This window comes from Cervus canadensis, chromosome 22 (genome assembly GCF_019320065.1).
Source record: "Cervus canadensis isolate Bull #8, Minnesota chromosome 22, ASM1932006v1, whole genome shotgun sequence".
Classification (NCBI taxonomy): domain Eukaryota; kingdom Metazoa; phylum Chordata; class Mammalia; order Artiodactyla; family Cervidae; genus Cervus; species Cervus canadensis.
Window position 1 is genome coordinate 16966106 of NC_057407.1, and position 25444 is coordinate 16991549.

The window sequence follows — 25444 nt, forward strand, 5'->3', positions numbered from 1 at the left end:
GACAATAGACAGCCTTGACGTACTCCTTTTCCGATTTGGAACCAGCCTGTTGTTCCATGTCCGGTTCTAACTGTTGTTTCTTGACCTGCACACAGATTTCTCAGGAGGCAAGTCAGGTGGTCTGGTATTCCCATCTCTTGAAGAATTTTCCACAGTTTGTTGTGATCCACACAGTCGAAGGCTTTGGCGTAGTCAATAAAGCTGAAGTATATGTTTTTCTGGAATTCTCTTGCTTTTTCAGTGATCCAACGGATGTTGGCAATTTGATCTCTGGTTTCTCTGCCTTTTCTAAATCTAGCTTGAACATCTGGAAGTTCATGGTTCACATACTGTTGAAGCCTGGCTTGGAGAATTTTGAGCATAACTTTGCTAGCGTGTGAGATGAGTGCAATTGTGCGGTAGTTTGAAGATAAGGAGGCTACTTACTGGTTTTTGTTGATCATCAGCTCTGCTTCCCATCCTTCCTGAGACTTGCTTCTTCAATGTTTATTTCTTCTCTTAGCTACCCATGTCTTTCCAGTACTTTCCATAGGCTTATGTTGGCCAGGGGTAGTTTCAGTTGTTTGCAAACAAAGGACTCTAACCACTAACAGCTGATTTGAAAAAAGTTTTGCTTTCTGCAACACTTGCTGAAACAGAACTGCGACATAGGTTGCATAGGAAAAAGTTGGGCCTGGGTATACCCTTCCTCAAAGCTTAGCATGAAAGGGCTTTTCAGGCTCAACACTCTGCCATTCAGTCTAACTGATGACATTCCACTTTCCCATTCCCTGAAGTATGTGAACGTGTTCCTTCACAGAGCAACCTTTCTGTTAGTTGTCATTCTTAGAAATATCTCCAGCAAGGAGGCACCACTTAGTGGTTATTTTAACTCATTGCCCCCAAAGTGTCCATCTGGGTAGAGTGGTGAAATACAATCTGATTTGAGCACAGTAGTCCAGGGTGGGCTCCCTGCCTGATCGATTCTAGAATTTGCCACCAGTAGGAAGTGAAGACACCACTCATTGTCTTTCCTGATCACCTGAAAGGACTTTTGGAAGGAAGGAACTCATATACAAGGACACATTGGTATCTCCAGAATAACATTCAGACAGTGTAGTCTGAGTCTTCATCCAGGAAGAAAAAAAAAAATCTCCAAGAAAGCATGATCATCTTCAAAGAAATTCACAAGTTTTGTTGAAAACAGCTTTTTCTTCCTTAAAATTTTTTTAATTTTTATATTCTTAGAATAATATATATATTATATATAGTTAACATTATATATAGTTTATTATTGTTAATATTATTACACAGAGAAATTTAGCTTCTCATTAGCCACTCAAGAACCAGGCTTTTGCATGACTAAAGATCTAGTCATTTAACAAATACTTTCAGGTCAACTCTGTGCTAGACACATAGCAAAAGCAAACAGCTTCCTTACTCTTAGAGAGTTTACAGTCCAGAGGGACAACAGACCTTAATCAAGATGTTATACTTGTACCCCATTACAAAGTGTTATAGGTGCTATGAAATGGTAAGTACAAAGATCCGGGAGAGATGGAAAGTAAACAGTTTTCCTCAAAACAGATTCTGTCATTCCAAATGAATTTCTTAAAAAGGCTAGAGGACAATCCCTCCCCCTGCTCTCTGAATCTATAAGTGGTCTGTGAGTGTACCAGCCCAGCCCTGGTCAAAACAACCGTAAAAGATCTAGTCCCCCTTTCGGAGCCAAACTCGGGGGTTCTGCCTTTATGTTCTCATTGTGTTAATCACTATTGTTTTCAAAACCAAATAGAAGAAGAAATCATTCAGCCAAAATGTCCATTTTAAAGGCAAATACAAATGGGAAGATATTTTCATTTTCTATTGCTGCTACAACAAACTGGAGTGGCCTAACACAATTTCTTAAAATTCTATAGACTGGAAGTCCAACTGGGTCTCACTAGGATAAAAGCAAGGCATTGGCCTTTCTGAAGTCTCTAGGAGAGTATCGGTTTCTTTGCCTTTTTCCAGCTTCTAGAGGCTTCCTTCATTTCTTGGTTCGTGGCCTCCCTTCCTCCATGTTCAAAGTCAGCAACAGGTTGAGTCCTCATGTTACATCTCTCTGATTTATTTGCTGCCTCCCTCTTCCACTTTTAAGGACTCATGTGATTAAAAGTAGATCCACCCAGGTAAACCATGATAATCTTCTCAGCTCAAACTCTGCACCCTTAATTGTACCTGCAAAGTCTCCTTTGCCTTATATAACCTAATGTACTCTTACTTGTAGGTTCTTTGAATTAGAATATAGACATCTTTGAGAGGCCATTGTTCTGCCTACCACAGGAGGCATGGAAAAATGTTGGTAAGAGTTAAAAAAGGATGAGATGCTTCATTCTTTGTGGACAAAGAAGTACAAGGTGATGGCATTTTTCTACATATGGTGGTTATCTTTGGGCAGTGGAATTATAGGTAATTTTTTTTTATACTTCTCTGCTTTCCAAGCTTTCTACATTATAAATAAAATACTTTGAAAAAAAACACACTATATTTTAGTTATTTAGAAGAATGTCTATTGTAGGGAAGTGGACATTGAGACATTTCAGAATAGTGTCATGATTGCAACTCACTGTGAAAAGTTTGGTTTGTGTGTGTGTGTCTCACACATACACACACACACACACAGATACACGGAAAAGGCAAAATGGCCAAATGATAAGTCAAAGAGGAGTATATACGTGCATTCATTGTAATTGTAGTTTTCCTGTACATTCGAAATGTTATATAGTAAAAAACAAAACTCAAATGGACAGAGAATGTATGTTGATTTCATATTCTAATTATTATTTTCAAGAATAACAAGAGTCTAAGAGTGAGAAGATAAGTTACAAAATCAAGGCATGGTTTCTCTGGCACCATCTTTGCTGCTGATACCAAGTTATATAATTCGATTCCAGGAGTTAGAGACATGGACCTGACTGGTTTCACTTGAAAAGTTCTCATTTCTATAGGAATGCTTGTTCACTGTTAACAGCCTACTAATTCGTCCTAGCATTTCATGTGTTCTCCTTGTTAGCATGCTGGACTTGTATAGAGCAGATTGGGTTCTCAAAACAATATGCCCAGTGTGGGACCAGCTCTGTAATTTGACGGGCACAGTACAAAGTAAAAATGAGTGACCTTTTGTTTAAAAATGTATTAAGAATTTCAAGACAGCAGAGTCCTTCTCAACGCATAAGTTCACATACTTATGAAATCAGCCCTACACAAAGCCTAGCAGACTCCACCAATGGTCTCCTCCCATCAAGCCTTATATGCTGGGCAAGCTTGGTGGGAATAGGCGTGGAGGAAGAGCAGGAACTGTAGACTCATTTTACTACATAGTTTCTTTACTCCTTTTCAACCTAATGTCTTAGGAATGTTTGCAATCAAAGATTCCATCTATGAAGTCTGTGAATTATTACCATTCAGTGAGATGCTTTTGACCATTATCAATGACACTGTTGTATAGTTATAGAAACAATGCATTTATCTGAAATAAAAGCTCTAATGTAGCTTATTAAAAGGAAATAAAAATAATTATATTACTATTAAAAAGCAATGATTTAAAATGTTAGTCTTCTCAAAATAAAGAATATATTTTAAATATTTTTTTTAAAAATCACTAGATGAAGAAAATCACCATGTATAAACAGTCTCTGATATTTTAATTGGTAACTAAGTTATTTAAAAACAAACCCAACCCAGAGGAATCGGGTGGAGAGGGAGGTGGGAGGGGGGATCGGAATGGGGAATACATGTAAATCCATGGCTGATTCATGTCAATGTATGACAAAAACCACTACAATATTGTAAAGTAATTAGCCTCTAACTAATAAAAATAAATGAAAAAAATTAAGAAAAAATAAAAACAAACCCAAATATACCAGTAAAAACTGAGAAAGAAAATGCCTCATGTGGCTTTTTGACCCATCCCTTTTATTCTTAAGCATTTGCTGCATTCCAGCTAACATTCTTAAATTGATTATAAAAAGCAAGAGAACACTCCCAGTAATCAAAAGGGGACTTACACAAGAGTGACCGAAAAAGTACGGTTTCTTATCTTCTTCTTTCTCCCCCAATCCAAGCTTTTTGCTATTGATATAAAATATTTATCAGATTTAGCAACTGAACAACAGCAACAACGATATTTATCACATTTAGGATTAAGGCTCCTAATGTTGATTTTCCTATTTCTGATAATATGGTGTTTTTAAAAGGGCATGCCTCAAATGGGCTTAGAAAAACATCTGGAAGGATATAGCTAATAAACTGTTAACAGTAGCTAGGCCTGGGCTGGGGATTTGTGATGAGGATAGAGAGAATTTTTACTTTCCTTACTTTTGCATATATGAATATATGCAATGAATATGTGTTCACTTTATCAATAAAAAAATCAATAAAGAAATTTTTCAAAAAGAACAACAAATACAGCCTATACTTTAGGTCTAGCATGGCGATTTAGAATCAGTCGCTTAATCTCTTTAGTCTCAGTTTCCCTACCTATAAAATGGGGTTAGTACCACGCAGAGATGTTATGAGGAAAATGTATGGTAAATACACTTTCAATAAATGTTCCTTCTCTGAGCCTCAGGTTCCTTGTCTGCAGAATGAGGGAACTTGATTAGTTGTCCATGATCTTTCTGAGAGTTAATCTTCAGATCCCCTCTTTATATATTCACAGAAAAAGACTGCTAGGTGAAAAATAAATCTCTTTACTTGTCTGCAGGTAATTGTTTTTCCTTTTATTTCCTGAAGAACCAGGAAGCCAAAACACCAACGAGCAGTACCTCTGGAATGTTTGGGTAACTCCACCCTGGGCACCTGGGAAATGACAGAGTATTTCCACTCATTAGAATCTCCCTGATCAGAAGGGGGTGGGGTGGTGAGGGGTGAGCTTTTCTTATTGTGAAGAAGATTAAACTTCAGTTTCAAGAAGCCAGTGTGTGCCATTAAAAATAGTATGTCCTCTCAATTTTAATCTTTGACTACTCCAGTTCTCCTCTTTAGTTAGCTTACTTATAACGTGTTTGCAACTCAGATACTCTCCTTAAGCAGTTTTGCAAGTTATTCACTATATCATGTGTCACTGGTTAAAACTCAGTTCAATGATTATCGAATGCATATTAAATGAGTTTACAGAGTAAACTCTGTAAGTTGAGTTGTCTCTTACACATCTGAAATGCTAATAATTGCCTATGTTTCATGGTACTAGAGAAATAGTTTTGCAGTTCTTCCTTTCTTTTTCCTAGATTGAAAAGTAGCATGGATCATAGCAGTGGTAGTAATGATCAGTTTATTAAAAAAGTAAAAACAAAAGAGGAAGAGAAAGCTACCTCATTGGGAAATACGATCATTCCACATTTCTCAAAACATAACATGCTTTTTATTTAATTAAAATATTGTATGGATACAGAATCATAGAGAGCAACACCCACATGGCTGAGAATTCAAAATATCTCATGTTTGAGATGTCTTAATTTAAGCCTTTTTTGTGCCTACCAAATACCAGGGGGTGAAGAACGCCTTCAATGCCATTTTAGCATTTCCAGCACCCTCCATGGCTTCATAAGATTCTCTACCCTTCCAGGTTATAGCAGTCCCAGTGTTTCTTTGGGAAAAAATGTGAAAAAGCGTATTCTCTTTGTTTAACATTCATTTAAAGAGACTGTAGTAGAATTGAACATAAAGAAATATGTTTTGTTTCCACATTTCTGAATACATTTCTCTATATGCAAATTAGAGATAATACAACTTGCCTCTTACTGTATGTGGAAGGCTGGAAGAATTCTTAATATTAGTAATAATAATAGAAACTGACCTTCTTTGAGCATCTACTATTTTCTAGGCATCATTATCTTATTTCATCCTAACATTATCTTTTTTAATCCTAAGACTCTGTGGGGTACTATCTACATTTTTTTAAATGAGGAAATTGAAACTTAGAGAAGCTAAATAATTTATAATTTCCAGTGCTTTTAAATGGTGAGCAATGTCTGATTTTGAAACCTTGATTTTCATGATTCTACTTTGGTCTTCCAGGAGAAAGGTGGGAATATTCTGAAGACCACTGCATTCATTGCCTGCAAGTCCTTCAGCAACTGAAACTACTTTTCTATGTCCTTCTTTCTTGACCACCTCTCCTTATGCTTACATGAACTCTTAGTTGTGGCATGTGGAATCTAGTTCCCTGACCAGGGATTGAACCCAGGTCCCCCTGCGTTGGGACCACAGAATTTTTAACCACTGGCCCACTAGGGAAATCCTGATTCCTACTAATTTTTCACATTAGTTTAATTAGTCTACATGCTCCCATTATCCTTGATAAATTCATTGCAGCAAGAATCTTATTGTAATGTGTCATCACCTAAATTGTGAACAACTGAAGGGAATCTTTTTTTTTTTTTCTTTCCATTGCTCTATTTCCAGGGCCTATGGCAGTAGCTGTTGCCCACCTTCAAATTAAATATTTATTTAGTGAATGAATGAAAAGACTTATAAGTTAAGTGACTTATAAGTTCATGCACAGAACTCATTAGGGTTATGTGGAGAGTCCTATATTACTTTATTCCACAAAAGCCTAAAAGTTACTACAAATGAAAAAAATTTCATCCTCTTATATTAAAACTTCTCAACACATCCTTATTTTTCTCCAAAATACAGTACCAGGAACACAGTAGTAATTCAGTAGATATTTGGTGAAATAGTGAAGAATGTTAGAAAAGCATACAAGGTCCTTATAATCTTCTATAATCTAACACATATTCTAATACTTTATCCTGTAATAATTAGTAACAGTATGTACATTTCAATCATGTATCAAATATTTATTTAGTCACTAACATGTGCCAGGCATATTGGCCTATTGTTTTAAAGAGCCTTATTCTTTTTCCCCCTGGAAACTTATGAAGCCATTCATCAAATACTACATTTATTGTGGTTTTCCTACCATCCTTTCAGTGCAGTTACCGCCCATGGAAGACCATCTCTGACTCCGTTAGCACTTAGTGCTTGCTTAGCCCTGATTACCTCAAAGTGAAGTTACCTCTGTTTGTCACCCTTCTCTCCCCATCCCTATCTCATAGTACTCAGGTGTAATCTCAGAAGAAAAATTTGAGGTTTTATGCACCTATGTGTTTCCAGGGTTCAGGACCGAGCTTGGGACCAGGCCTCAATTCTGTATATACGAATTGAAATGCACTCTTTTATGAGCAAATGGATTACTACCTTGAATTCTCACAACAGGTGAGTTAAGTATTATCTCCATGTAATTGATGACAAAACGAGGCTTGAAGTGGTTTAGAAATGTGCCCAAGGTCACACAGTGGTGAAGCCTGTTGTCAAAGGAATCTGAAGAATGAAGTCATCACTGATTCTAAATGAGTATGGTTCATTTCTTCTATCTTTTTCTTGAAATTTTCGTTTAGATTTCGCAAAATCTTTCCCTTTTGAGACTAATGACTCCTTATCTACCTTACTATTTTGAGTGCAGGAAATACCCCATTCTTCATATTCGAAATTGTTCGACCTCTTTCTGGAAGCAACATGATGTTAACTTTTCTGATCGAACACTCATTCCGGGGTAGAATCGGAGTTAGGAGCCCTGGGGGACAAGATAGGCCCAGTTTACAGTAAGGTCATTTGAAATGGAATGCAGGGACTAAGAAAGTTTTCCTCAGGGCAGGATACCTAGCAAGGGGAGAATGGACCTTAGATGCACAAAGCCTAAGGCTTGTGGGAATTTAATTGCTCACACCTAGGGCAGCTGTTGGGGGGACTGTGTTGCCCACAGCTAAGATGGATGCTAATAACATCTCCTTCGGATGAGTTTGTCCTCCTTGCTCATTGGTATTTTCAACGAGGACTATAGTGAATAAAATTTAGGAAAAGCAGGCGCCTTCTTACCAAGATGGTAAAGTAGGAAGTTGGCAAGTTACGTTTAGAAAACCTTCAACAAGTCAAAAAAATTTTTATTGCCCTTAACCAAAATGGTAGTAAAGGTTGCCCCACGGTTTTGAAGCGTCTAACCCTTAACTAAGATGGCGTTTGGAGGCTTGTTAAAAATTGGCTTGCCCTCTTTTCTGCCCTTGACCAATATGGCTTCCGCGGCTTCGGTCACGTGACACCCCGACTACGGCGCGGGAGAGGGGGTAGGAGGGCCCTTGAAGGGTGCGCGTTCCCGTGGCGGTGCACCGGGTAGGTTTCAGTCAGAGTCACTATGGCGGCTGGCGCTGGCAAGGTAAGCTGAGGCGGCGGCGGCAAGGGAAGGTGGACCCGTCGTGGCGTCCGGGCTCCCAATCCCCCGAGCCTGTCCGCAGAGAGGTCGGCCGAGGTCGTGGCCAGTCGCGGGGTTTGGTTGGGGTGGGTTGAGAGGGGCGAGGGCTGAGGCGGGCGGGCACCGGCGCCTGACGGCCGTTTGTTTTGATGTTTTCCCCCCTCAGGTCGGAAAGTTTCCTGCCTCGTCGGTCACGGCCTGAGCGTGTCCCACCGGCCGCGAGTGGTGGAGGCTGCGGCGGACCCAACCCGGGGCCTCCAGGCCTCTCCCCCAGTCTCCGGGCCAGCCTCCCTCCCCCACCTCCTCGTCCGCCTGGAGCTTCGGCTGCTGCCCCTGAGATGCGACCCTCGCGGGGGCGACCCTGAGAAGAGGCGACCGGTGTGCTGAGCACCAGCCGGGAGCCCAGGCGTCCAGGGACCAACTTCCTGCGGCCCAAGACCCCGGAGCCTCCCTCCGGGTCGCGCCTTGCTCGGTTCGCACCCGCCTGCGGAGCCGGATCCCCGCCCTGGTCGCGGGGACGCCCGCCAGGTGCCCGGGAGTCCCGCCTCGGCCGCTGCCCGCGCCCCCGCCGACCCCAGCTCCTCGTGCCAAGGACCCCAGCCACCGCCGCCTGAGCCCGGGCGGTCCGGGCACCCGGTGCCACCTCCCGGGCGGCCTCCGCGCAGCAGGGGCAATGCAGACTGTCCCGCTGGCCGTCTAGAGCCCTCCGCCGCCTCCTCCATCGCCTTGTCCCACCGCTCCCGAGGCCCTCGAGGACGGGCGGTGGCCGCCCAGGGGTGCTCAGCTACACCTTTCTTCCGCCCGCAAGGACCTTTCTGGCCGCACCGACCCTTCCTTCATGCTGCAGTGCTGCAACATTTCCGCCACCGAGGGGGAAAAGCGGCCACGATCCCAAACAAAACGCAAGAATTGGCGTGTGACTCATCTGCTTGGATACCTCCAGCCCCCAAACTGTCTTCCAGGAGTTTTCTGGGCCGAAGCTGTCCGATGTTTGAGCCTTTACTTCCCAGGGAAGAAGATGGACTGAAAGCCGCCAGTTGGGGACTTTTGGGTGATCAAGGCGCTGCTGGGTTTTCAAGGAGGTGATGGGGCTTGCGCTGGCTTGTCTTCCCACCCAAGTGAAGAGTTGTTGATGTTCACTGGTTATGCTTAGACAATGTACAGTTTGCTTTAATTTAAAATTTTGGGGGGGGATAAGGGGGTCTAGGCCTGTGAAGGGCAACTCGGATCCGGTGGAACTCCTCTTTGTCCCTGGTAGGAGAGACACCCCCAAGTCTGTCCTCGATGCCGTCAGCCTTGGCCATCTTCACTTGCCGCCCGAACTCACACCCGTTTCAGGAGCGTCATGTCTACCTGGACGAGCCCATTAAAATTGGCCGCTCCGTGGCCCGCTGTCGACCAGCGCAGAATAATGCTACCTTTGATTGCAAAGTGCTGTCCAGGAACCATGCTCTCGTCTGGTTTGATCACAAGACGGGCAAGGTAATGTCACTGAGTTGTCTTAACAATCGTTGCTTTTCGTTTCCCTTTGCCCTTTCTGCGTAAATGTATGCAGGATCCCAGGGTTTGCACCCAGAGGAGACTTTTCAGCAAGACGGGGAAACCCAACTTTTTGTGTGTCTGGTTCTAGTGGTTGAATGGAAAACAGAGAAGGAATTGTAATTAAATGCCTCGAGAGGGCGATGGCATCTTGATAACGTGGTCATTCCCAGTGAAATCCTAAACCCTAATTCGTTTCAGAAAACTAGATAGTGAAACTTGGCTTCTAGCTTTCATTCTTTTCCGAAAGGTGAATTTGCAGTTCAGTGCTTGATGGAGAAAACAGCACTTCCCAGAGCAATGCAGGGAATCTGTGGCCAGTACTACCCTGGGGCTCAAGTGTCTCAGTGATGAGATGTAGTTAACACCATAGCTTTTAACTGAGGACCTTTCTAGCAAAGGACAGTGTTTGTGTAAATTTACATTTTTAAAAGATTTGATACATATTTACCTATGAAGGAGTAATTTGCAGTTATCAAAGCTAACTTAATTAAGCATGAACAACTGTAACTTTATAATTTCAGAGTTTTGTTTGCAAGTGGGTGAGCATATAACAATTGCTCTTGAAAATCACTGTTGATGTTCCCTTCAGCACTTATTAAAAACAACTAATGCCTACTTACAAAGGTGATAGTTAGAAATCATTGTTAAAATTATTTTCCGAAATTATACGCAACTCTGTCGATTATTGCATTACCTAGATGTTATAGGATGAATTTAGTTCTCATTATGTGTGAGTATTTTAGCATTTTTATGTTGGCACCCTAATTAACTGTACATGTAGGTGCTTATGTCTTAAGAATACAAGAAAAAAAAATTGAGTAAAAAGACCCTTTCAATTTTAAAACTATCTTTGTATGTGGAGAATACACTACAGAGCTCATCTTTGTGCTTAAATCTTAAGTTTTAGTTAAGCTACTGAATCAGTTCCAACCTAGAATAAGTTATGTAAGACTAATAATATCTCCGGTTTTACCTCCTGACTTTTTGGACCCTCTTTCTGAGTTTAATGATTAAGTCTTTTTTAAAAGAAGAATTTAAATCTTTTAGAAGAGTTGTGTTTTGAAATGAAGGAAACCTGAGCCTGAAAAGGAAGAGAGAAAGCAATACTCCTGAATCAAGGAATTATTATATAAATCGTTGTTCACAGAAAGGAGGAAAAGATTGCCCAAGTGCTCTGTGCTTGCATAATATCTATATCCTACTCTGTATGTAGGATGAGAACTAAAAAGTATGTTATTTTTCTGTGTAACACCAGGTGCTCCTTACCTGTGGAACAGATCCTTTTTTCTCCCTGGGAACTAAAGTTTGGGTGCCTGAAAGACCTCCTAGATTACCCGTAGTTATTTGAAGAACTCATCTTTCCAGCAGACAAATTCAGACAGCAGTTACCAGCTAGTTGCCTTAACCAGCTTTTACATTTTTGTCTTATGTCCCTGGGTAACAATTAAGGTGCAACTTAATCAGATAATAAGTTTGCCTAAAGTACATTGCACATGCACCTTCTTTATTCTGATTCAGTACTTAAAGGAGGCTCAGATTTTTTCTTTTACTTAGTTGAAAAACAGTGATTACATGAGCAGTGCTTTTCACGGTTGTACTAAAACCTGCATAATCAGTTGTTTTGAGATGACCAAGAATAGATCAATAGTTAAGTGTTTTTTGTACAAAGTGATAGGTTAAACTTTTGAATGGAATTTATTAGAAAACCTTATTTTAAAGGATCACAGCTTATTTCTACCATTTGAATTTTCTTTCTATTTCTTGCTTTTATTAGCTAAAACATACTCAGGATCTGAGGCCTTTACTTTAGGGTTAGATATAACTATTGATTATGGTACCACCTAATCTAGTTAAAACAAATAACCTGTCAGATCTTGCCATGTGATCAAATTGTTCTAGGAATTAACTACTTAAAATTTAGGTTTGAACAGACAGTAGGTTTTTATTGAGCAGCTGTTGTGTGCCATATATTGTGAGGTACATAGTTACAAAGAAAACCCACAGTTTGACCAAGTATCACGTACTGTTTTCTCTGTGTGAAATTTCTTGTATAAGGATTTGTAATAATTGTATCATAACAAAAGTCCCCAGGGCCTAATATATATTCCCAACAAATTTCTTTGTGTAATACTAGAATCCCCTCCTTCTGTAAGAATTGCCTCAGGTAAGTTTGTTTGTTTTTCCTCAACCTGCTTTAAACTTCAGGTTTCTCTTCTGGGGATAATAATAGTAGTTATGGTTGTTTTCACGATTCACATAATCATGTAAATCACTTAGCACCCTGTTGCTTGCCTTTAATAAGGGCTCAGTCCTTAGAGAAGAGGGTGTTTGGAGTGGAGAGAAGAGGGAACCATCTAGGCAGGTCTTTGCAATTTGCTGTGGTGCTGTGGAATCCTAGGAAGGTAGTGCGGTATTTTTTTCTTTCATGTGATGGCATGTGTGGAAGTAATTTTTTAAATTGAAACACACGAAGTTGACAATTTTGTCCAAATTGGCAACTTACCTGGGATGTGGAGAATTGGGATAATATGCCCTTTAGTTGACTTTCAATGTATGAGTGTTGCATTCTGCATTTGCCATTAAGGGAAGACCTTTAAAAGCTGAAAGAAATAATAATCACTTAAAACTTTCTGATTAGTCAAGCAATACATGTTTATTGTAGGAAATCTGCAAAGTGTAGGCAGATGGAGAGCTCGGTGACACTTTTTAATGCTAAGTTCATGCAATGTTTTAATGGTATTTAAAACCTGGTGACAGGTTTGGCACAAAGTGGAATTTAATGAGCTTCCCCAAATCATCTACTCGGTGATGTAGCAGGTGGATGTTGCCCAGCTTGGATTCCGGCCCTGTGTATCATCTTTCACTCCTTTTTGGAGGTCAGACTCTTCAAATTAGATGGCAGATAATAGCATGTTATAATTTTTCTGTTGACAAGCAAATCTGTCCGTGTGGTGGTTACATAGAAGAGCTAGTAGATCAGGACAGCCTCCTGATTTGGATGGCCCTGTTTGATTTGAACCTTTGTGAACCAGTGATAGTCTGGAGGTTGACACAGTGTCTGTTTCATCTCACTGTAGTTTACCAAGTAGTAAGCACTAGTAGTAGCTATCTACTTCCAGTTTCACTTTTTAAGTTTAAATTTGGCACATTCTTGAGCACCTCTTCTATCATGATATGTTTGAGTGGAAGGCATAGTGGTGGGTGAGGGAAGGGCGAGAAAAATCATAAGAATTGGTGAGAAATTGTTACCCCTTTTTAGGAGTTTATATTTCAGATCGAGAGGGTGACTAAACACCTTGAGAACAGTTGATTTGAAATAAGATAGTATTATTTAAGTTTAAATGGCAAGAGAATGATGGTATTTGAGACGTTAAAATAGGAGTGAATAGGTACAGGTGAAGAGAAGATGCTTTTCTGGATTGTGTTTGTGTATGAGAGGATGAAGGTGGAATAAAACAGACAAGGAAACGGATTTTGTTGGACTGAAGGGTCCTTTTGGAGAGTTGCTGTGATAGCTGTGAGAGAACGTTCGTTGTGCTAAGTTTTCATGTTTGTGCCTTGTTTTTGTGATCAGTTGTCAGACCCTGGAGAAGAGGGTCTCTGCCTTATGTGTCTGTCTTCTTTTATTTCTTATGAAGTAGATGTTGAGTGACTGAAGCTGAGTAGAGAGTGGAGACAAGTTGTGGAGTGCCTTTATTTATTTTTCAAGGACGTGGACCCATGGGCTATGGAAAGACAGGGAGAGTTCTGTGCAGAGCACTGACATACCAAACCATAATGTACGAGTGATAAAACAATATGTAGAGTGACCTGGAACAAGGAAAATGGGTAACCATTAGCTTACGTTATTTTGTACTAAGCTATTCTGTACTCTGTTACCATGTTGTTCTAAATACTTTACATGTTAGCTTATTTAATACTTAAGTATCTATTTAAGATAGGTGGGAGTTCCTTGGTTGGGCCAGTGGCTAAGACTTTTTGGCCTCTGTCTCACAGGATCTTAGTTCTCTGATCAGGGATGGAACCTGCCCCCGCTGCAGTGGAAGCTCAGAGTCCTAACCACCCGGCCACAAGGGAAGTCCTGAATCCAAGCACTTAACCACTCTGCTATTCCAGGGCTTTGTGAAAGCTTAGATACGATGCCATTTTGTAGGGGTACAGGCCAGGTTCACAGTAGGAATGAAAATGACTAAATGCCAGAAAGTGAAAAAAAGACAAGTGTGTTGTCTGTTCGGACTTCAGCAGAGAAGTGCCATATGGACTGGAGGTTGTAGGGAAGGTTTCATGGATGAGATGCAATTTGAGCTAAGACCTTAGGACTTTCTGAATAGGGCAGGATGTAGACAGCCAGAATCAGTCAGAAAGGAGTTTTGGGTGGGAAGAAATCTAATGCCTCAAGTAAAGGCATAGAAGCAGGAATGATGTGGTATGTTTCAAGGACACTGCAAGAAAGTCATTGCAAGGGAGAAATCTCCAGAATTTGACAACCAGGATTGTTTTCTTTTGTCTTCTTCCTGTATGACTGTGGAGATCATGGCCTCAGTTTTGGGGAGAGTGGCAGATCCTATATTCATTGATTTTGTTTATTTGTGTGTTGTTTCAACGATGCCTGATTTTTTTGTTGCGGTCGTTGACAGAAGTTATAAAGGTCAGAAAGAGCTGAATTTTGTGAGAAAGACATGTATTTGACATGTTTAATACGGATTAATGTAAACATGTTTGGAAGGCTTGGTTGTATATCCACAGGACATAATCATTTCCTTCTGTCTTTTCACAGTAGTGGAAAGTTAATGAAATATTTTATCCATTTTATCCATCGTTGTTTAAAATATGGACTGTGTATACACTTTAAACATTTTTGTTCTTCTTATTTGACTTTACTCCATGGGTTGAATTTACTCTTTACCTTCTCAGGCTCCTGTTTGGTTTTCTCAAATGGTGTTTATGTTAAAGCTTAGTATCTATTCTTTTTTATAAATAGGGAGGAGGGTGTCTGTCATTCAGAGTTTTAAGTGAAAAGATTGTGAGATTGGTTCTTGATATATGTCAGCTGCTTGGATTGAGAAAAATGGTGGCATTTGTTAGCTGCAGAAGTGTTCTAAAGACTCTTTCCTGCCCATGCTTCTCTCACTGCCACTTCCAGTAGATGAACAGTTTGTATACCCCTATTCAAAATCTAGGTTGCTATACCATTAATTTTTTCCCCCATTGATTTTTAGCGTGATATGCAAAGCCTTCAAAATACATCTCTCATTTCCGTTTTTTTTTTCCAGCTCTTGTTTTCTGTTACTCTTTTTTTCCCCCTTTGTCCCAGACTCTGTGCAGTAGCTATGTGACAGTCCTCACTGATCCTTGAAAAAGTGCCTGCCTTTCTTTTTTTTTTTTTTTTTGCTATTTTGTCTTCCAGAATGACTTTTCCTCTTTGTCCCTTGAGGCCCGGTTCCAGTGTGGAACCTTTCCCTACTCCCACTAACTGAAGAATTAATTGCTTCTTCCTCTGTGTTCCCGTAGAACTTTGTATATAATTTCATTATGAGACACAAACAAGAAAATAACTGTGATGCAAATGTACTGTTGCTCAGCCAGATGTGCACTCTTGAGAACAAGGGACTAGACAGTACATAAATGTTTGAATGAGTGAAACGAACAATGAAGCAGTCTCTGTTTCTGTAAGTTCTGGGGAGGTTCAAAGAGCAGGTCATTTGAGTTAGTTCTCATTTTGAGATCACAGACTCAATTTCCAATAGGTAGTGTTTGTATAAATTATTACTTATTGAGAATTTGCAATGTGCAAATGTGCAAGGCACTTTGCCAGGTGTTTTGGTATCTTAGATAATCTTGTGGTTGGTGATATAATCTTGAGCCATTACATTTATATCCATTCTCATGCAAAATAATACTTTTAAGGATTTAATAATATTCAGCATGCTATCCTATTTCACTTGATCTGTATAACACGTAGGAGGTAGGCAGAGCAACTGAAGACTGGCTCCATTTTATGAAAAAAGAGTTTGCTCTTTAGAGGTTATTTGCCCAAGGTCATCTCTTAGTAGCTATGGAGAGGTGGAACCAGAATTTAGATTGTTTCCCTCTGAAATAAAAGCTAACTGCTAGACATTTATTCTAAACTATCTTATTATGGAACAAACAATTATAATGAAAATCTGTCTTTTGCTCTCTTTAAGGGTAATCTAATCTGTTATTTTCTGGGAGTATGACTGAAAAACTTGTTGTATGACAAACTTCCAAAGACTGCGAGAATCTGAGTTAATTATTTTTCTGAGTCAGCTAGCATTTTTTAAACATACCCCTGCTACTCCTAGCAATAAATGTATTTTTTCCTAAGTTTGCATTCAGGCAACTGATTTGGATTTGAGTGTTTATACAAATAAATGAAATGGCCTTGGAAAAACTTGTTTGCCATGTAAATTTTTAATCCTTTATAAAGAGAACAACTGACAGGTGTAGAAGAAAAAGGAAGGTTTGTGTAGGCCTTTAAAAGCATGGAAGACTTTGGTGATTCTACTGAATCCTTTGTAAAATGTATAATCTGGGTTAGATTTTAATTTAAAAACATAGGGAAGTTTGTTTTCTTGTTTATTTGCTTTAAGGTTTTATCTGTACTTTCAGGCTTGTGGTTTTATCTACATTTATAACTTCTGACTTATTCTGCCTGAGCCAAGTAGAAATGAATTTCCAATATGGACTTTCAAGCTATTATTTATTTTCTTATTTTTTACTTGCACAAGTAACAGGAATACAGTCTTATAAAAATTGAAGCAATAGGGAAGTATGTGGAGTATATGTATATCATCTTTCACATAGGTATCTCTTACCTTCTTCCCTTTTAGAAGTAACCATTGTTATTAGTTTGGTATGTAATTTTTCAGGACTTCTACTGTGCATTTGTCTACTTGGTATATAGATAAATAGTTTTTTATTGTTGTTTTTTTTCATAAGCAATTGGATCATAATTCTAAATGTACCTGTTAGCTGATGATATCAAGTGAATTGTGATCAATTTATCTAAAATGTGTTAATATGCCCTAAGTTATGACCAGCATCCAGACTGCTATAAAATTAATATCACTTCATTGAGTGCTTACCAGGTAGTATACTGAGTTTAATGTACATTATCTCATTTAATCCTCACAACAGACTTTTGCAGTAGGTACTATTATTATCCTCACGGTGAGAAAACTAAGTTTCAGGGAGGCGAAGGAATGTTTTGTTCAGGGTAACTCAGGTAGTGGTGAAGCCAGGGTTCGAACCCCGGTCCTCTGATTGCAGAATGCATGCTCTTGATCACTCTGTTGGTTGCTCCCTCAGCACTTCTTCACGATTAGTCATCGTTAATCTCATCACCAACCAGTTAGTGAGCAATAGACTGAAAGAAAAAAATTGAAATAAAAACCTTATTGTCTGTTAACTCATAGATATTTTTTGTAGTAAATCTGTGTAGAGTTTTAATTGAAGGTCAGTTCCTCAAACAGTATGTATTCATCACTTAAATTTTTACAATTTGAAAAAGAAAACAACTCTACATGTAAAGATATTGTAGTAGTTCAGATAGTATAATATACTAATATATTATATATTATATAATTTTATATAATATATATAGTATATTATACTTTATATAGTATATTTTACAATATGCTTAAAAAGTACTCTCTTTCATTAGATAATTTATAAACATACTTTATTTTTATTGAGGTATAGTTGATTTGCAAAATATGTTTCAGGTATATAACAGTAGTTCATGATTTTTAAAGATTATTCTCCATTTAAAGTTGTTATAACAAATGGACTATATTCCTTGTGCTGTACAATTTATCCTTATAGCTTATTTATTTCATAGATAGTGGTTTGTACCTTTTAATCTCCGACTCCAGTCTTTTCCTTCTCCCCACTGGTAACCACTGTTTTCTTCTCTGTATCTGTGTGTCTATTTGTTATATTCAGTGGTTTGTTTTATTTCTTAGATTCTACATGTAACATGCAGTATTGGTCTTTCTCTTTCTGACTGATTTCACTAAGCATAGTACTGTCCTGGTCCATACATGTTGTTGCATATGGAAAAATGTCATTCTTTTTTGTGGCTTAGTAGTATTTCATTGTATATATGTACCAAATTTTTACCCATTCATCCGTTGATGGACACTTAAGTTGCTTCCATATCTTGGTTATTGTAAATAATGTTGCTGTGAACATTGGGGTGCATGTATCTTTTTGAATTAGTCTTTTTTGTTTTTTTGGCTATATGCCAGGGAGTGGAATTGCTGGATCATATGGTAGTCCTATTCTTAGTTTTTTGAATAGTATTCATACTGTTTTCCACAGTGGCTACACCAATTTACAGTCCCCCCAAAAGTGTATAAGAGTTCCCTCCGCTCCACATCCTTCACTGGATAATTTCTAAGTATATTATGTTTGGGGTTGTATTTTAAATTATATATATGAACCTCCCCCATAAGTAAATCTAATTTAGAAAGCAATGCATTAAAAACAATTGTTTTTTAACTATTTAAATGTAGAAATATTAACTATATTATTAGATCCCAATTATAAGTTTCCTTTCCCTTCAAAAGTTCAGGGATAGATGGTAAGATCATGTTGTGTGTTACTAGTATAGCTGTGGAGCTGGTTGTAGAATAAACGGAATCTGTAGCTTTGAGTTTTTTGGAAAAGTTTGCTTAGTAAAAGGGCATGTTATAGAGTTATCATATAAACTGGCAATTTTACTTCTATGTATATACCCAGAAGAAATGAAAACATATGTCCATACAAAAACTTGTACAGATATTCATAGTAGAAAAAAAACAACTACTCATTATCCATCAACTGATGAGTGGATAAATAAAGTGTGGTATACTATATAAAGAAATATTATTTGGCAATTAAAAGGAATGAAATATTGATACATGGAATAACATGGATGAACCTTGAAAACAGTATGTTAAGTGCAAGAAGTCAGACACAAAAGGCCACATATGGTTTAATTTTATTTACATGCAGTTAGTAAAGAATCTGCCTGTAATCCAGGAGACCCATGTTTGATCCCTGGGTTGGGAAGATCCCCTGGAGAAGGAAATGGCAACCTATTTCAGTATTGTTACCTGGAGAATTCCATGGACGGGGGAGTCCATGGAGTGCTACAGTCCATAGGGTCGCCAAGAGTTGGACACGACTGAGCAACTAACACACATGGAATGTGCAGGATAGGCAGGTCATTGGAAAAGACCCTGATGCTGGAAAGATTGAAGGTAGGAGAAGGGGGCAACAGAGGATGAGATGGTTGGATGGCATCACCCACTCAATGGACATGAGTTTGAGCAAGTTCGGGAGAGCGGGAAGGACAGGGAAACCTGGTATACTGCAGTCCATAGGTTGCACAGAGTTGGACACAACTTTGCTACTAAACAACAGCAACAGGATAGGCAGTTCCATAGAAGGAAGGTAGATTAGTGGTTATGAGGAACAGGAAGTAACGGGAAGTGTGATGGCTAATTTTATGTGTAAACTTGGAGAGATCAGGGTGTCCAGTTTTGGTTAAATATCAGTCTAGATGTTGCTGTGAAGGTATTTTTAAAATGTGATTAACATTTAAATCAGTAGGCTTTAAGTAAAGCTGATTATGCTCAAGAATGTGAGTGAGCCTTATCCAATTAGTTGAAAGCCTAAAGAAAAAAGACTTGAGGTTCCCCCCAGGAAGGAATTCTGCCTTCAGAGGGCCATCGTATTCCAGGCTGCAATAGCAGCTCTTCCTTCTCTAGCTTGCTGGCCTGCCCTGGAGATTTCAGACTTGACGGCCCCCGGCATGTTATGGGAGCTAATCCCTTAAAATAAACCTTTATCTCTGTATGTATGTATGTATGTATGTATGTGTGCACACGCACACACCTACATCCTCTTGGCTCTGTTTCTCTAGAGAACCCTGGCTGATAAATATATGGAGTGACTGCTGAATTGGTACAGGTTTCTTTTTGGGATAATCAAAATATTATAAAATTGTGATTGATGGTTGCACAGCTCTGAACTGTACACTTTAAATTGGTGAATTGTATGGTATGTGAATTAAATCTCAAAAAAGCTCCTATGGAAAAAGAGATATTAGATGCTGTAATAGACTTGTGAAACTAAGTAGTATGTAAGGAAGTGGAAGAGTGTAGAGTTCAAAGTGGGTAGGACCAGCAGAGCAGCTTTTGAAGTACGGTTTGGCTTAATTTTTGTCACTAGTTTCTTAGTGTCAATGCCTTATACTCTTGGTTAGACTTTTGTTTATTAAATTTAGTAGACAGAGAGTGTGTTTTGAAACTTTACATTTGTTGAAACAAAAGTCTAACCAAGAGTAAGATATTGATACTAAGGAAGTAGTGACAAAATTTTGGTATTATTGAGAAGTTGTAGTGCCAAAGTCTTCATGTGGGAGTTAAGAAATGGTTGGAAAGATGCATTGTATAAGTCTCGATCTGAACCTGGAGGTCTTAAGATAATAATTTTACTCACCAGTGAATCTCTTGTATATGCGGGCTCATAGAGCATGGTAAAATATTGTTAGAATGAATGACGTTGTCTTGACTAAGGAAGTGTTCATAGTTGTACTTAAACTGGGACCGTTCCTGGTCTTTAACAAGTATCTAAGTGTCTATGTGCAGTACAGAGCAGTGTAGTGACCAGTTGTTGTTGTTAGTTGCTAAGACGTGTCTGATTCATGAACTGTGGCCTGCCAGTCTCCTCTGTCCATGGGATTTCCCAGGCATGAATACTGGAGCAGGTTGTCATTTCCTTCTCCAGGGCATCTTCTCGACCCAGGGATCAAACCTGAGTCTCCTGCATTGGCAGGCAGGTTCTTCACCACCAAGCCACCAGATAGTGCCCAGTAGGTAGTACTGAAAAATACAGTTACAATGCAAATAAGTCCAACAATAGAAGTATTTATGAATCACTGTTTCCAAGGAGCTAAGGGAGTGATGTGTTCCTTATCCTAGGACTGGGGGTGGAAAATATGGAAGGAGTGAAGAGAACTTCCCAGAGAAAGTTGTTTTTAAGCTACTGTTTGAAGAGTTTTTTACTCTCTGTATAGAAAAGAGCAGGACTTTCCAGCCCCAGGGAATCATGTGTATTTAAGGCAGAAAAGCCTAAAGAGAATGATGTAATCTGGGAAATGCAAACCCAGAAGTTAGCAGAATTGAGGAGGGGAGAATAAAGCTGCTGTTAAATCTTTGGGCTAGTTGAACACTGCTGGTAGAAGTTCTAGGGCTGGGCTACCTTGGTTGGGATCCTGGCTCCACCGCTTGCCAGACGTGTGACCTTGGGGAGTCTCTGTGTCTCCTTTCCGCTCATCTGTGAAAGGAGACTAATAGTGGGATTTGCCCTGTAGGATCGTTGTAGAGATCATGAGAATTCACAGAAAGCAGTTAGCAGAATGCTTGGCTTGGAATAAGCGCAAACAATCTCTGCCTTGGAGTAGTTCGATTTAGGTTTTTTTTACTTCATAATGGTATGAAAGTGATGATAGATTCAGTAGAACAGTACTTCAGATTTTGGATTTTGATCTTTTCCTGCAGTATGGGGTATGGTACTCCCTTGGGATACAGGGGTAGTGACAGCAAGCCCCGGCTCCTCTTCAACTGTGCGATCACAAGGGTAAACGGCCTATACACTTACAGCCGTCTGTGCCCACACAGCCCTTCTCTTTTTCATTTTTAGTATAGTATTCAATAAATTACATGAGGTATTCAGCACTTCATTATAAAATAGGCTTTGTGTTAGATGTTTTTTTCCCTACTGTAGGCTAACTTAAGTGTTGTGAACATGTTTAAGGTAGGCTAGACTGAGCTATGATGTTCAGTAGGTTAGATGTATGAAATGCGTTTTCAACTTAAAATAGGTTTATTGGGACATAACATCATTGTAAGTCTAGGGAGATCTGTACTCAATAACTTGTATCTATTTTAACTTTTCTTTGTATTTTTAGTTGGTGTGTTTCCATAGTAAGACCTATAAGCTTATTTTTCACAAGTATGTTTTTTCATGATTAAAAAGGTTTTCTCTCCTTTGAATATCTGTCTTTAGAGTCTCCTCAACCAGGTAAATTATTTGATACCTTGGAACTTTTTTGAATGTGTTAAAGAAGTAGTGTGACACAGTAAAAAAATATTTGGTCTTTGTCTGAGGTTCCTGGCACACAACTAAAACTCTTGGAATCTCCCGAATGGTAAGAGTGTCTTTTGTATGTTAATAAGATGACTGGTGGCTGGGAGACCCTGGAGAGCTGGGGCTGGTCAGGATGGTGCTGGTCACCAGGAAGACTGAGTGATTAGAGGGCTGGAACTGTGAGACCTGCTTACCATCTCTGGGAAGAGGAGGGGTAGCAGGCTGAATGAAGTCTGAATTCTGTAAAGACTCTTGAACAGTGAGGCTCTGGGAGCTTGTGGTTCAGTGATCACATCAAGGTCCTGGAAGGGTGGCTCAGCTGAGAAGACAGGGAACCTTCTTGCCCTTTCCCCTTATCTTATTCTTTGTAACTCTTTAATTTAACCGTTCCTAAATTATATCCTTGTTGGAGGTGTCAGTGACAACCTGGGACTTTGACTGGCATTAGAAGTGGGGGCAGTCTTGTGGGAATGAGCCCTTAACTTTTTGAATGTGGAATTCACTCCAGGTAGATAATGTTGGAATTGAATTGTAGGACACTCAGCTTGTATTGGGGCTCCCCTGGTAGCTCAGCTGCTAAAGAATCCACCTGCAATGCAGAAGACCCCTGTTTGATTCCTCGGTTGGGAAGATACCCTGGAGAAGGAAATGGCAACCCACTCCAGTGTTCTCACCTGAATAATCCCAAAGACAGAGGAGCTTGGTGGGCTACAGTCCATGGGGTTGCAAAGAGTCAGATGTGACTCAGCAACTAAGCACAAACACGAATGAACAGCTTGTGTTAGAAAGTTGGAAAAGTAGTGTTGGAAAAGACAACCACACATTTAGTAACACAAGTATTGTGAGTATAAACAGTTCAGATAGTCTTATTAATATCCATTATCCAGTACTACCAAGTTTGTATGGTTTCCCTTTAAAAGGAACAAAAAATCAGTATACTTGGTCTACCTTGCTTGATATGGAATTAAAGGAGTTGAGTAAGTTATGTGATGAAAATCTAGTTAATCAGGAAATATAAAAGAGTGTATATGCTATACTAGACAACATGGGGCATAATGAAAGTATTAGAATGTTACTTTGATCTTCGAGAAGCTTATTGTAGTTTAATTGGGAAGCCAAAGCTAACTCCATAAACAAAAAGGGAAGAATTAAGTTCTAAATGGAATTAAGAGCTCTATGTGGTTAAGGTGGAGAAAGCTTGAATTGGACCCTGAAGATTTAGGGTAGAAAATAACAGGTGTCCTTGGTGTGTAAAAGTCTGTGTGAAAGGGCATGAAGCCAGAGGGATAGTCTAGAGGCAGTTGTGTGTTAAGGAGCTCTAATACTGGATTGGCCAGGTAGTTGGGGTTAAATGACAGGGGTGAACTTGTCAGGTTGCATTTCAGGAAGACTGTGTGAAGGTACAAGCGTTGATGGGGCAATAGGGCAGAAATCGTTAAGGAACCAAGGCCCAAGCCCTGGGATTAAGAATCTTGGTTTGTAATTTAGGAGAAAGTCATGCCTCCCCTTAATCCAACCAAATAACCCTAGTAACTAAGCTGATATGTTCTACAGTGGGTTATGAAATACCCATCTGCTTTATTAAAGTGGACTTAATAATAAAGTGATAGGAAAATGGTGAGATTTGATTCATAGTGAGTAGACAAAACTTGAAGTTTCCCAAGTATGATTTCTTATTTTCAGGATTCTTTTTCTCTTGGCATATTAAAAGATTCCACTCGTGTGCCTCATTTCAAGGTATTTTTTGGTCAGTTACTCTAAATTCTGGAATAAACTTAAATGCCATTTCTGACATTGTCAGAAGTATAGATTTACTATTTTGAATGAAAAATGAAAGAAGTTATAAGGATAATGAGGAGAATATTGTATATGAATGTCCAAGTCAGAGACAAATATTAAGTGACAGCACCTACTTCAGTAGATGTAGATTTTAAAGCATAAAATTTATGTAATAGTACTGCTCTTGACATTTTAAATTGCTGCTGTAAGCTGAGGTTTTTGTTCATAATTGTCAGTTGTATGGAGGCAGAGTTTTCAGATAAGCATCAGTGAAGTTTATTGGCATTATTGTGGTTTTTCTTTTTCATTTTTTTTAGCTTTATTATTCCTGTTGTTTTTGGTTTAAATAGTTCATTTATTCCTGCCCCCCCCTTACCTGATTTGAGAATTGTATCAGAATTTTATCCTTTGTTTTAGCTGCATCTGTTTTGAAAGCTGATATAACAATAGGTAAACTTTTTGAACAATGTGTGAGAAACTGATTAAAAAGCATTTTCCATTATTAGGTGGTTCCATTATAAAAGTTAGTCATTATTGCTTCCTAGTTTTACTGTTTACTATCTATATTACTACTGCTTTGTCATAGCAACATGGACGTATAGGTAAGTAAATTACAGATTTCATTGTAGCTCTACTGATTACCATGTTTCATGTGTGTGTGTGCGTGTATAAAAAATATATATGTATTTTAATTCTGATATTTGACTCTTGCTGCCAAAATATTATTCCCCAGAACAAAATATTTGGAGTGTAGGTATCTGAATGTTGGGACTAGAGAAAAAAAAAAATTTTTTTAAGAGTCACTTTAAAAAAGACTTATTAAAAGGGAATACTCTTTTTCTTGTCTGATTTTCTGTTATCAGTGTCATAGCTCCAGGTTTACAACTATGTAATAACCCTGATCGTAGCAGTTAATATTGTTACTCAGTTCACCTAATGTGTCAGCTTTCTTTTGCTTTTGAATTTTCTGATTATCTGCAGAGTTGGGCTAGGTAAGTCTGAGTTTTATATATAGCTTTAAGCAGTGCAGGTTCACAAAATAAAAAATGATATAATTTTTATGTATGTTTTACATTGTTACTTTTATTATATTTTCCATTTTCTATTGCTGTCACTTGCAAATTTTTCATTAATTCATACTTTGTGGTTTTTAATCTCTTGACTATCTTAAGTATAGATATATTTTGGATAAATTCTGGATTTTGTTATTCTAAATCAGAATTTATTAGATGAAAGCTTAATGCTGCTGTGACAACATTTTGCTGATTGCCACAATTCTCACTAGTTTACCCCTTGTCTTCATAAAATGAACTTGGATCATGTTTATCACAAAGCTTACCCCTTGCTTATATATTATTCTGGAAATTATATTATTCCTGATTATATATTATCAACTCCTCAATTATTATGGCCCTAAGAAATTTGCAGTCTCTAGAAAAGACAGTAGCCTGTGCTGCCTTGTGTCCCTACAGCATAGGTCCAGTGCCTTGTGCTTGGTATGTAGTTGAAAAAGTTATTGCCAGTACAGTACCTTTCCAAAGAGATTGTAGAAATACTAACTTAAGAAATTTGTCTTTTTTTTTTTTAAGACTTTGTAAGGGAATAGAGACTATCTTTTTTTCTTGGAGTAGGGAAGAATACCATAAATAATTCACAGAAACAACACATTGCAGTAAAATATTGATAAATAGA

At 38.7% G+C, this 25444-nt stretch overlaps 1 protein-coding gene across 35 annotated transcripts in view; it reads left to right on the top strand.

Annotated features, from left to right (window-relative positions):
* The first annotated feature begins 9356 nt into the window (after positions 1-9356).
* The window catches only part of LOC122425174 (sarcolemma associated protein), a 147613-nt gene continuing 131525 nt past the window's right edge, over positions 9357-25444 (top strand). For all 35 annotated transcript variants that reach the window (XM_043443581.1, XM_043443579.1, XM_043443600.1 and 32 more), the window contains exon 1: positions 9357-9754. In XM_043443581.1, coding sequence (XP_043299516.1) covers positions 9557-9754 — 198 coding nt within the window. In that variant the 5' untranslated portion in view covers positions 9357-9556. The remainder of the gene's footprint in view (positions 9755-25444) is intronic.